Below are 11,942 nucleotides of genomic sequence, written 5' to 3' on the forward strand. Positions count from 1 at the left end.
TTTAACTGGGGCACCGAACCGGCAAATACCACCTCTGGCTGGCCCCGCCCCTGCCTGCTCACCGCTCGCCAGCCCCACCCACCCACTCGCCACACAAGGTGCACCCCACCTTGCCGTGAGTGATGTCAAGTTGGCCACGCCCACTCAGTCACACAACCCCCACCCAACATAGCCACACCCACAGAACCGGTAGTAAAACAATTTGAATCCCACCACTGGTTGTAAATCAAGGGCCACGTGAACTGAAACATTTGCTGACTTTGATACGTGATCCATTTCTGTATTTCTGTTGTCTTCTCTTCAAGGAAGAAAAAGCTTTGGGATGGGATAATGCGTGTGACCAGACGATCAAAACTGCCTTTTTATAATGTGTTTTTGACATTGTAAAAGGGCGGGGCTTAGATTGCCCAATTGCACCCACCATTTTGATTTCCCCGTCTGTAAAAACCCCTGGCTCCGAGTAACTAAAAAATGTGGACTTTAAGAACATTTGTTTTTTTTTTCTTTCTGAAGGATCATCATCTCCTTTTAATGACCACATAATCCCTTGCGGAGTGGAGTCTGGGCAACTGAATGGAGCTGAGTGTTTACTGGCCGGATATCCTTCCGGTCGCCAATGCGGAGTTTTGTTCAACATAGTGAGGGAGGGGTCTTGCCCAGGGATGGGTTCTAAAAAATTTTACTACTGGTTCTGTGGGCGTGGCTTATTTTGTGGGCGTGGCTTGATGGTCATGTGACAATTATTTAGGATTTAGCATAGGTAGTGGTCTACCAGGCTTTTAACTGCTTGCAGAGCTGTACCGATCTACCCATTTATTTTTTGCAGGCACTGATCTACTCATGTATTTTTGCAGGCACCGGTCTACTCATTTGTTTTCTTTAAACACTGATCAGCTGTAGAGCGGCCCTTTGAAGCCCCGCGGCAAGAGTTTAAACAGTTTTTTTCCCTCTAGCCATCAGCTGGGACTCAGGAGGCAGCAATAGATTGGGGGTGGGGCCAAATAAAAGGTAAGAATAATGCGGGAGGGCGGGGGGGCATGAGGAGCAGGGGGGGCAGAACCGGTTCGGTGACGTCATATCGTCACCGCTACCAGCTCAGGAGACCCGGGCTGAACCGGGATGAACCAAGCACTGGTCCTGCCTTAGCACTTGGCCACCACAGGTGCCCCCCCAACAGAAGTCCCATGTCACATCCACCATGTCCACGGCCACCTCGGCCACACCCACCATGCCTATGTCTACCTCGGCTATGCCCCTCCACACACACACACACAGCCTTCCGAGGTCAAACACAACGCTGATGTGGCCCTCAATGAAATTGAGTTTGACACCTCTGTTCTCCAGGTTGTCTTTTGGGAAACACGATCCTGCCCGTATGCCAGGATTCCATCAGTGTTCCAATCTATATCCGCCCTGCGTTATCCCTAGAAGCGAACGACTTCCCGTCATGCGAAATTAACACCTATCAGCTTCCTCTTCAGGCTAAAGTATCTCCCTGAGTTCTCCAGGTCAGATCCCATCACAAAATGTGCCTTTCACATTTGTGCATCTCACTGTCTCTAATGTGGGGCATCGGTCTTTTTTGTTTGTTTGTTTGTTTCAGTTGTCATATGTCATAAAGTTAAAATCGGCGCCTCAACCTGGTGCTCTTTGAGCTTGCTTGTTTTCTTGCAGACGTTACATGACCCAACTAGGTTACATCACCAGTACTAAAAGGAAGTGGGTGTTGTGAGGAGGAGGAGGAGGAGGAGGAGGAGGAGGAGGAGGAGGAGGAGGAGGAGGAGGAGGAGGAGGAGGAGGAGGAGGAGGACGTATCTCTTGGCCTTCGGTGTCCTCCGGAGGCATTGCCAGAGAGGAGGGTCCTGGAGAGGGAGGCCTCTCCCTCACTCTCAGAGTCTGCATCTGTCGATAGCCCAGGCTCAGGCAACGGAGTCACAACACTGACTCTGTAAACCGCTTAGAGAGGGCTGTAAAAGTACTGTGATGCAGTATATAAGTCTAAGTGCTATTGTATTGCTATATGTAACTGAAACAATCTTTAATGGTAATGACTTATAATATAACCTAACGCATGATAAGGTGATAAGGCAATGAGGAGAACCAAACCTCTTTCTGATGCTAAGCAAGCAGCCAATAGAGGCTACTATGAAAGTTTGCAGGAAGAGCGGCACTACGGAATCTCTGCGAACGACGTCTCACCTCTCCTGAAGCTGTCGCTGCTTGTTTTCCTTCGGGCCAGATAATCCCCTTCAAATTCTATTACGCTCGGTAAGGTTGGCAGCATCAACGTTGGCTCAGCGTTGAGCATATAATCATCTGGCTTAAAAGGTGACGTGTTTTGCCTTTTCTTCCCTGGCTCAACTCTTCCTATATTATAAATCATCAAGAGAAGGAACGTTAGTCCCGATCCTACACATTTACTCAAAGAAATTCAACTTTAGGATCATGGAATCATAGGGCTGGAAGCAGTGGAGAAATTCAAATTTTTTTTACTACCGGTTCTGTGGGCGTGGCTTGGTGGGCATGGTGTGGTTTGGTGAGCATGGGAGGGGAAGGATACTGCAAAATCTCCATTTCCACCCCACTCCAGGGGAAGGATACTGCAAAATCCCCATTCCCTACTCACTCTGGGACCAGCCAGAGGTGGTATTTGCCGGTTCTATGAACTACTCAAAATTTCCGCTACCGGTTCTCCAGAACCTGTCAGAACCTGCTGGATTTCACCCCTGACTGGAAGGGACCTTGGAGGTCTTCTGGTCCACTACTTTCTCAAGGCAGGAGTCCTTATTGTTAGAAATTCTTATTTATATATATAGGGTCACAGAGCAAACAATGAGTACAGTCACCATGTGCTTTACTGCTCAACTGTTTTAACTGTAACAGAAAACAGGAAACTTTACTTAGAGCGAAAGTGTATAAAGTAGATCCAGACTTGTAAACTCTGCCATCCACTGGCTGAATACTACTGCATAGAAATACAGGTAGTCTTCGTCTTATGATCACAATCGAGCCCAAAATTTCTGTTGTTAAGTGAGACATTTGTTAAGTGAGTTTTGCCCCATTTTACAACCTTTCTTGCCACAGTTGTAAAGTGAATCACTGAGGTAGTTAAGTTAGTAACACGGTTGTTAAGTGAATCTGGATGCCCCACTGAGTTTGCTCATCAGAAGATCACAAAAGATGATCACATGACCCCGGGACACAACAACGGTCATAAGTATGAAGCAGTTGCTAAGCATCTGAATTTTCATCACATAATCATGGGGATTGTGTAAGTGATAAAATGGTCATATGTCACTTATTTCAGTGCCTTTGTAACTTTGAATGGTCACTAAATGAACTGTTGTAAATTGAGGACTAGCTGTACATTCCAGCAATGAATTCCAACACTTATACTCCTCAACCTACAACCATTCACTTAGCGACCGTTTGAAGTTACAACAGCACTGAAAAACCTGATCTAAGAACTTTTTTCACGCTTACAACTGTTTGCAGCATCCCCATGGTTACAAGATCAGAATTCAGGTGCTTGACAACTGACTCATATTTATGACAGTTGCAGTGTCCCGGTATCACGTGATTCCCCTGTTGTGACTTCCTGACAATCAAAATCCATGATTCATCCAAAAGTCTGATTCATTTTACAACCGTGTCACTAATTTAACAACTGCAGTGATTCAGTTAACGACTGCGGCAAGGAAGGTCGTAACGTGGGGCACAACTAGTGGTGAAATCCAATTTTTTTTACTACCGGTTCTGTGGGCGTGGCTTGGTGGGTGTGGCTTGGTGGGCGTGGCAGGGGAAGGATACTGCAAAATCCCCATTCCGTCCCCACTCCTGGGGGAAGGATATTGCAAAATCCCCATTCCCATCCCACTCTGGGGTCAGGCAGAGGTGGTATTTGCCGGTTCTCCAAACTGCTCAAAATTTCTGCTACCGATTCTCCAGAACCTGTCAGAACCTGCTGGATTTAACCCGTCGCAAAACTTACTTAACAAACGACTCACTTAGCAACAGAAATGTTGGGCTCTATGGGGAAAACTGCCAACAGTGTGAAAAACAGTCATCGCTCACTTTTTTCAGTGCCGTTGTTAACTATAAACAGTCACTAAGCGAATGGTTGTAAGTCAAAGACTACTTGTAATAATCAGGAATGGGGCTGACCTGTGGCCCCTTTGAGTGGGTGACCAGTGACCCCACTCAATTCATACCTATCAAAGTTGAAGTTTCATCTGGAGTTGGCGAAGTGACTTCAACTGGTAGAATTCCTCCCTTCTCCGGCATACTGGTGGGATGCTTCCTGTGGCTTCTGGATTGGGAGTGATTTTTCAGTTCTTCAACTGTGGCAGCCAAAGTGACATGAAAATGAAGTCAGTCCAGAGATCAAGCAAATCAGATGGAGGCCCTGACTTACCCTGTCAGTGTTGGTGGGAGTCTTCTTGACAAACAACCAAACAGTAAACAATCAACCACTAAGAACATCCCAATCAACACTGACAGAGCAAGATGCTAGTATATGAACAGTGTTAATCCAATCCTACTCCCTTCTAGCACTGATGATGTTACCTAGTAGGGTAATGAAATGCCTGCAAGAAAACAACCAAGCTCAGAGAGCACCAAGGACCCCACAGTCTTCCTCCTCCTCCTCCTCCTCCTCCTCCTCCTCCCCCTCCTCCTCCTCCTCGCAACCCCACTCCCTTCCAGCACTGGTGATGATACCTAGTTGGGTAATGAAAGACTGTATTGTTTCTCTGTGTCATATAATATATGTGGGTATATACATAATTTTGTATTTATTTATTTATTTATCTTGTTATGTTCATGTCGTGTATGTTGGAGATGGTGACCTTTTGAGAGCTGTACGCAAAGAAATTTCATTTTAATGTATGCCGATTAGTGTACATTCAAAGTGACAATAAAGTTATTCTAAGTCTAAGTCTAAAAATGTATGTAAGAAAACAACCAAGTTCAGAGAACACCGAGGACAACTACAAAGCCACTGTTGTGACCCCAACTCCGGAGCCTGTCCTAACAGAGGAAGAGGACTCAGAAGGTGATGGGGAGGAACTGATAAGGTCTCCCTCTCCAGGACCCTCCTCTCTGGCAATGCCTCAGGTTCCATCTGAAAGCCAAGAGGGTCAGCCTGGAAGATGCCAGGAGGAAAGCATATCGGAATAACAACAGATAGGGAGCGAGGATGATGAATCCTGGCTTGATCCCAGGCAGCGTCAGAGGGAGAAGCGTGTACAGCAATGAAAGAGGCGTGGGAGGGCCAGAGATTGAGCTGAGTCACTGAGCCACACCCCACAAGGAATAAAAGTGGGTGTGATTGCTCTTCAGGCTTTGTGACGGTCAAAGTTAAAAACCTGAGGGTCACATTGTGTTACCTGAAATCTGGCTTGTGCTTATTTGGATTGGACCTTGGCTAACTCTTGCTTCATGGATTACTTTTTGCTACTAAACCGGATTGAGGATAAACTCTCTCTCTTGCTGACTGTGAGTGAAAACTGACTTGGCAGACATTTCGCAGTTTACTGCCAAAACTCTTATCTGCAAGGGTTTCTAGTCTGATTGCTTAATAGAATCTTGGCAGACGTGCCTGGTTGTGTGTTTGCCCGTGTGGGGAAGGGGAACAGAACATCCAGCCTGGCCAAGAGTAAAGTACATGGACCAGAAGGAAGCAGAAACCACACTTACTCACAAATTTCCTCTTGACAAAGAGGGCTTCCTGGGATCCATTAAGGATGTAGATCTGCAGAGTATATTCTTTGGTGGGACTCAGCCCACCCACGGTTGCTTTCGCCATCTTGGTTTTCAACATCACTTCCTGCTCAGAGTCACCTACCATAGGTAGAAGAGGGAAACAAAAATAAATAAATTCACCAACGTACAAATCACAGCTTAAACAGCCCAAGCAAAGTCCTTGACTGACAAGCGGTCGCTTAACGACCACTCGGATTTACAATGGAGGCACAATGGGTGCTTTACAGCCTGTAACACACACACACACACACACACACACACACACACACACACACACACACAAACACACACACAAAGCCACTGGGAATGATCACACCACCTTCCCTCCATGTCACGTAAATTGTTTCATGTGATCCCAGAATGGGCCAATGCAGAGATGGGTTTCAGCAGGTTCTGACCAGTTCTGGAGAACCGGTAGCGGAAATTTTGAGTAGTTCGGAGAACCGGTAGTAAAAATTCTGACTGGCCCCGCCCACATCTATTCTCTGCCTCCCGAGTCCCAGCTGATCGGGAGGAAATGGGGATTTTGCAGTATCCTTCCCCTGGATTGGGGAGGGAATGGAGATTTTGCAGTACCCTTCTCCTGCCAGGCTCACCAAGCCACGCCCATGAAGCCATGCCATGCCTTGCCATGCCATGCCACGCCCACCAAGCCACGCCCATGAAGCCATGCCATGCCCACCAAGCCACGCCCACATGGGCATTTTAGTCTAGGATAGCCAAACGTCCGTGAGCTCATTAAAGTCTATGCCACTTAATACAATTTGTCAATTGGAATAGACAGAACATAGAGTAATACCTAGGGTTGGAAGGGACCCTGGAGGTCTTCTAGCCCAACCCCCTGCTCAAGCAGGAGACCCATATTATTAGACAAATGGCTGTCCAGTCTCTTCTTCAAAACCTCCACAACTTCCTGAAGCAAGCCATTCCACTGATTAATTGTTCTCAACTGTCAGGAAATCTCTCTTTTGTTCTAGATTCCTTCTGACGTTTGGCTATCCTAGACTAAAATGTCTCTCTTCCCCACGGCGAATCTATCTAGTAACAATAACAGAGTTGGAAGGGACCTCGGAGGTCATCTAATCCAACCCCCTGCTCACACAGAAGACCTGTACTAGGGATTTGAACCGCCGAACTGCCAACCTTTCTTATCGACAAGCTCAGTGTCTTAGCCACTGAGCCACCTAGTCAGGCTATCTCTACAGTCTCCTTGTCTTCCCTCAATATTTTTTTGTCACTGAGAACTGCTTTCCTAGTTTCCAGATTCAGAGAGAAGAAGTGTTTCCAAACAACTGCAAATTGGCAAACTGTAAGCAAAATGGCAGAATGTTGTGAGGCGGAAATTGCCTGTTCCAGAAACTCTGTAAGCTGCCCTTAAATTAAATCTATTGACCATTTGACTTAGAATTAAATTAAATAGAGGCACACTCTGTCTTCATTCTCCTTGTATAATTCCGCTTTGTGTGTAAAATATGAGCGCCTTTCACCGCTTTGTCAGTTTCTGGTGTGTTATTGACTTGTTTAACCAACTAGAATTAAACTTCACATCGAATCTGCTTCATAGGGAAGCTACAGCACCCTCAGGGACATAATCAGAGTAGGTTTAGATCTGATTTTGCACATCTGTAATTAGCTTAAGGGTCCAGAATGATATCTCTGCATATTTTCCAAATTTATCTGAATTAAAGATAAAGGAGGTAACAGTCTGTTTAGGTTTATCCAAGGTCAGATGTGGAACCAGAGATCTGAAATGAGAATTGAACTATAAATTTATAAAACTATAAATTAAACTATAAACTATCAATTTTATTCAAAAGGAAGTTCAACATTGTTTTTGAATAAAGATCGGCGCAAGAAAAATGTTTTTCTTCACTTTATCTAGGGGTTCATTCTTTAAAATCAGATTTTCATTGCTGGATAATTGTGTAATTTTTAAAATCTTTGTATCTATTCCTCTCTTTCCCTTTTCAGTATTTTGTGTGTCCTTTGGTGGCGTTTCCCAACCGACCAATTTTAAGATGGGTGGACTTCAACTCCCAGAATTCCCCAGCCAGCCGAGCTGACTAGGGAGTTCTGGGAGTTGAAGTCCACCTATTTTAAAGTTGCCAAGAAACACTGTTCTTCAGACAGAGGACAGTAGGCGGAGCATTGCAGTGGAAGCTCCACCTCTTTTGTGCATGCAGCAAAGAAAGGGGCGGGGCTTTGATTTTGGTGCTACCCAAGCATTGCCTCCTTTGTATGGGTGTCGCCCTGGTTTTTCGGCTGACAGGGAAGGATTGACTCAAAGTCTATGGAGATACTCAGTTATTTTTGTGGCTCCATTGCCTGAGCCTGGGCTATCGACAGATGCAGATTCTGAGAGTGAGGGAGAGGAGTTGGCAAGGCCTCCCTCTCCAGGACCCTCCTCTCTGGCAATGCCTCCGGAGGACACCGAAGGCCAAGAGATAGGCCAGAGCCAAGCACGTCCCCGCAGCCACAGGTGGACAGAGACGAAGGAGATAAGTGCTGGCTGGATCCTCAACAGCGGCGCAAGAAGAAGCGTGCGCAGCAGAGGGGAGGGCGTGCCAGAGATTAGCTGAGTCACTGGACCACACCCCACAGGGTATAAATGTGGGTGTGGTGGCTGGTTCAGTTTGTGACGAGCAAAAACTAGAAATAATCCATGATCTCTGTGTTACTGGACTCCTGCCTTCCTTGTCTGACTGCATTTGGACTAATCCTTGTATTGCTGAAACTTTGCCTGCTTTATCGGAATGCTTGGAGTCTAATCTTTGTTTTGTGTGAGTAAAGTCTGAATTGGCAGCTAGCCACTGGATTGCTGCCAGCTTTATCTTCAAAGACTTTGTCGTGTGGCTTATTAACTCCGGGCCGTCTGTGGGGGTGCTTGTGTGGGACGGGAACGGAACAGTCATCCAGTCCCAAAGGTGCTTTTTTCAAGAGGCAATTGGATTTTCTGATTTTTCTTTGAAGATGTTTCACTTCTCATCTAAGAAGCTTCTTCAGCTCTGACTGGATGGTGGGGAATGGAAGGATTTATACTTCTAGTAGACAGCTGGTCATTTGCATTCTTTTAGCGAGTTGTTAAAACCTCCAAGTGACCTTAATGTTAAAAGAATGCAAATGACCAGCAGTCTGCAAGGAGTATAAATCAATGGTGAAATCCAAATCCACAGGTTCTGTGGGCGTGCCTTGGTGGGCGTGGCGTGGTGTGGCTTGGTGGGCGTGGCAAGGGAAGGATACTGCAAAATCTCCATTCCCACCCCATTCCAGGGGAAGGATACTGCAAAATCCCCATTCCCTCCCCACTCCAGAGGAAGGATACTGCAAAATCCCCATTCCCTCCCCACTCCAGGGGAAGGATACTGCAAAATCCCCATTCCCTCCCCACTCCAGAGGAAGGATACTGCAAAATCCCCATTCCCTCCCCACTCCAGGGGAAGGATACTGCAAAATCCCCATTCCCTCCCCACTCCAGGGGAAGGATACTGCAAAATCCCCATTCCCTCCCCACTCCTGGGGGAAGGATATTGCAAAACTCCTTTCCCACCCCACTCTGGGGACCAGCCAGCGGTGGTATTTCCAGGTTGTCCAAACTACTCAAAATTTCCGCTACCAGTTCTTCGAACTGCTCAAAATTTTCGCTACCGGTTCTCCAGAACCTGTCAGAACCTGCTGGATTTCACCCCTGGTATAAATCCTTCCATTCCCCACCAACCAGTCAGAGCTGAAGAAGCTTCTTGGATGAGAAGTGAAATGTCTTCAAAGAAAAACCAGAAAGTCCAGTTGCCTCTTGTAAAAAAAAATCACTGAAGGGAAACAATAATAAGGATATAATAAATAATACTAGAATATGATATACTGGTATACTAGATTCTGTAACCATTAGGTTCCTGTAATACATATATGCCTTTGTACTTGTATCACATATATTATGCCTTTATATTTGTATCTCCTGTAACAAACATATTCTGTTATTAGGCCTCTGTAATGTATCTGGTATTTGTCAAACATATGTCCCTGCCATTTGACCTGAACCCATATCAATCTTCTCCCTGTTTTTTCTTGTGCCATCTAAGAGCATGGTAGGTATCTCCAAGGGATAATTTACATCTCAGCCCTAATTTATGTTTCATCGGGATAAACTCCTGCTTTCCAGGGCCAGGGGGCAAAGTGGCCAATTGAGTAAACAAAAAAATGCTCAAGATGACTAATTGGGAAGTTTCTATTCCCCCTTGCAGGGCAACAAGGAATACACAAACCTAAATTAGGAGGCCAGAATTGGGTACTAAGTTGACGTCTCTGAGGGTATAAAAGGACGCCATACCTTCCCCAAGGTGTGGCTATCTCCTCGCATGCATTGTATCTGTATGTTCTGGATATAGTCCCACCCAGTATTTTGTTTTTGGCCATAAATAAAATCTGGGTTTTTTTGCAAGCCTCGTCTTGAGTCTCTCTCTTTGGCATTCTGGTGACTCGAGTGTATTTTGGGACCTTACATCACCTTTGGGATTGACTTAAAGGCTTCCCAAGAAACTTCAAATACTGACCTATTCAACACTAGGTTTCAACACTCCTAATCCAGCACCTTCCATTTTGGACCACATGGGAAATAAATCTAAAATCCAAACTCTGATAAGAATAGTTGGACATTTTGTTTATGCTACTATCCCTGTGCAGATTCAGCAACCATTAAACCAGTGTTTCTCAACCTTAGCAATTTTCAGATTCGTGGATCAACTCCCAGAATTCCCCAACCAACTATTGAGGAATTCTGGCTGGGGGATTCTGGGAGTTGAAGTCCACCTATCGGAAAGTTGCCAAGATTAAGAAACACTGATACTACACCAGGGGTCTCCAAACCCGGCAACTTTAATACTTGTGGACTTCGATTCCCAGAAGTCTCTATCCAGCATGCTCTCTAAGGAATTCTGGGAGTTGAAGTCCACAAGTTGCCAAGTTTGGAGACTCCTGAACTAGAGTGAAGTAGGAATATCACTAAGAACCTTTTTTAGTTTTTAATGGTTATTAATTGTTTAGTTTTAATTTGTTAATGGGTTTTAATTCGCACTGTTTTAATTTCGGACCAAAGTATATAATTCTTTTAATTAATTTTAAATTTTGTATTGTTATGTATTTTAGTTTTGGCTGTGCACCGCCCTGAGTCCACTAGGAGAAGGGCGGTATATAAATTGAATAAATAATAATAATAATAATAATAATAATAATAATAATAATAATAATAAAGAACAACTGGGTCTTTAAAATCAGGGGTCTCCGACGTTGGCCACTTTAAGACTTGTGGACTTCAACTCCCAGAATTCCCCAGCTAGCTAGGGAATTCTGGGAGTTGAAGTCCACAAGTCTTAAAGTGGCCAAGGTTGGAGACCCTTGCTTTAAATAAATAAAGTGAAGATCCAAAACGGAATCCAACCCTATTCAGATACAAATCAGTGACACAGACCCCCTTCAAATTGGTATATTTCTGGAAGAAGAAGCTCAGCTGGATTTCTTTAGCATTATACCTGCCATTGGCTTTACACGAACTTTGTACCCGCTGGTGTTTCCTTCGCTTTCCTTCCACTTCATTTGTAATCTGTCTTCTGAAAGGACCGTCAGCTTCAGGCGGTTTGACCCTGCAAAGAACCAGCATTATCTTTACAAATAGAAGCAGAAAAAAATGATGGGGGGTTGGGGGGTGGGGGGTGCTATTGTGACTGCATCTTTCAGTGCCTTATCTTCCTCACAACATATAAGTAGACCTCGACTTATGACAATTGAATCACTGGTGGGATTCAACCGGTTTGCACCACTTTGGCCGAACCAGTTGTTAAATTGCTGGCTGGCCATACCCCTCCCCTCCCCGCCCCTTCCAGAAGTCCCCATGCACCCCATTTTGGCTCCTAGGTAACTGCAGGGAGGCCTACTAGGCCCAAAGCGGGGCACGAGGGGGTGCAGCGCTGCCCCCCCCCGTGGCCCATTATTGCTCTCAGGGAGTAGGAAAGCCTACTAGGCCCAAAACGGGGCACAGGGGGCGGTGCACCCCCTCACATGGCCTGTTTTTGCTCCCAGGGGGGTGCAGGAGGCCGAGTGCTGCCTATCACACGCCCTGGCCATGCCCACCATGGCCATGCCCACCCAGCCGGTCATTAGGGTAGAGCAGTGTTTCCCAAACTTGACCC

At 45.7% G+C, this 11,942-nt stretch overlaps 1 protein-coding gene across 1 annotated transcript in view; it reads right to left on the bottom strand.

The window, feature by feature from the left end:
• The window catches only part of COL20A1 (collagen type XX alpha 1 chain), a 195,751-nt gene extending 184,361 nt beyond the window's left edge, over window positions 1–11,390 (bottom strand). Inside the window, exons 1-4 of the mRNA XM_087889017.1 lie at window positions 11,286–11,390; window positions 5,698–5,841; window positions 4,212–4,340; window positions 2,200–2,367 (exon numbers count right to left, since the gene is read on the bottom strand). Of these exons, the coding sequence (XP_087745143.1) occupies window positions 2,200–2,367; window positions 4,212–4,340; window positions 5,698–5,841; window positions 11,286–11,349 (505 nt within the window). The 5' untranslated portion in view covers window positions 11,350–11,390. The remainder of the gene's footprint in view (window positions 1–2,199; window positions 2,368–4,211; window positions 4,341–5,697; window positions 5,842–11,285) is intronic.
• Window positions 11,391–11,942: the final 552 nt, after the last annotated feature.

Source organism: Pantherophis guttatus, chromosome 3 (assembly GCF_059756535.1).
Source record: "Pantherophis guttatus breed Tessera chromosome 3, ASM5975653v1, whole genome shotgun sequence".
Classification (NCBI taxonomy): domain Eukaryota; kingdom Metazoa; phylum Chordata; class Lepidosauria; order Squamata; family Colubridae; genus Pantherophis; species Pantherophis guttatus.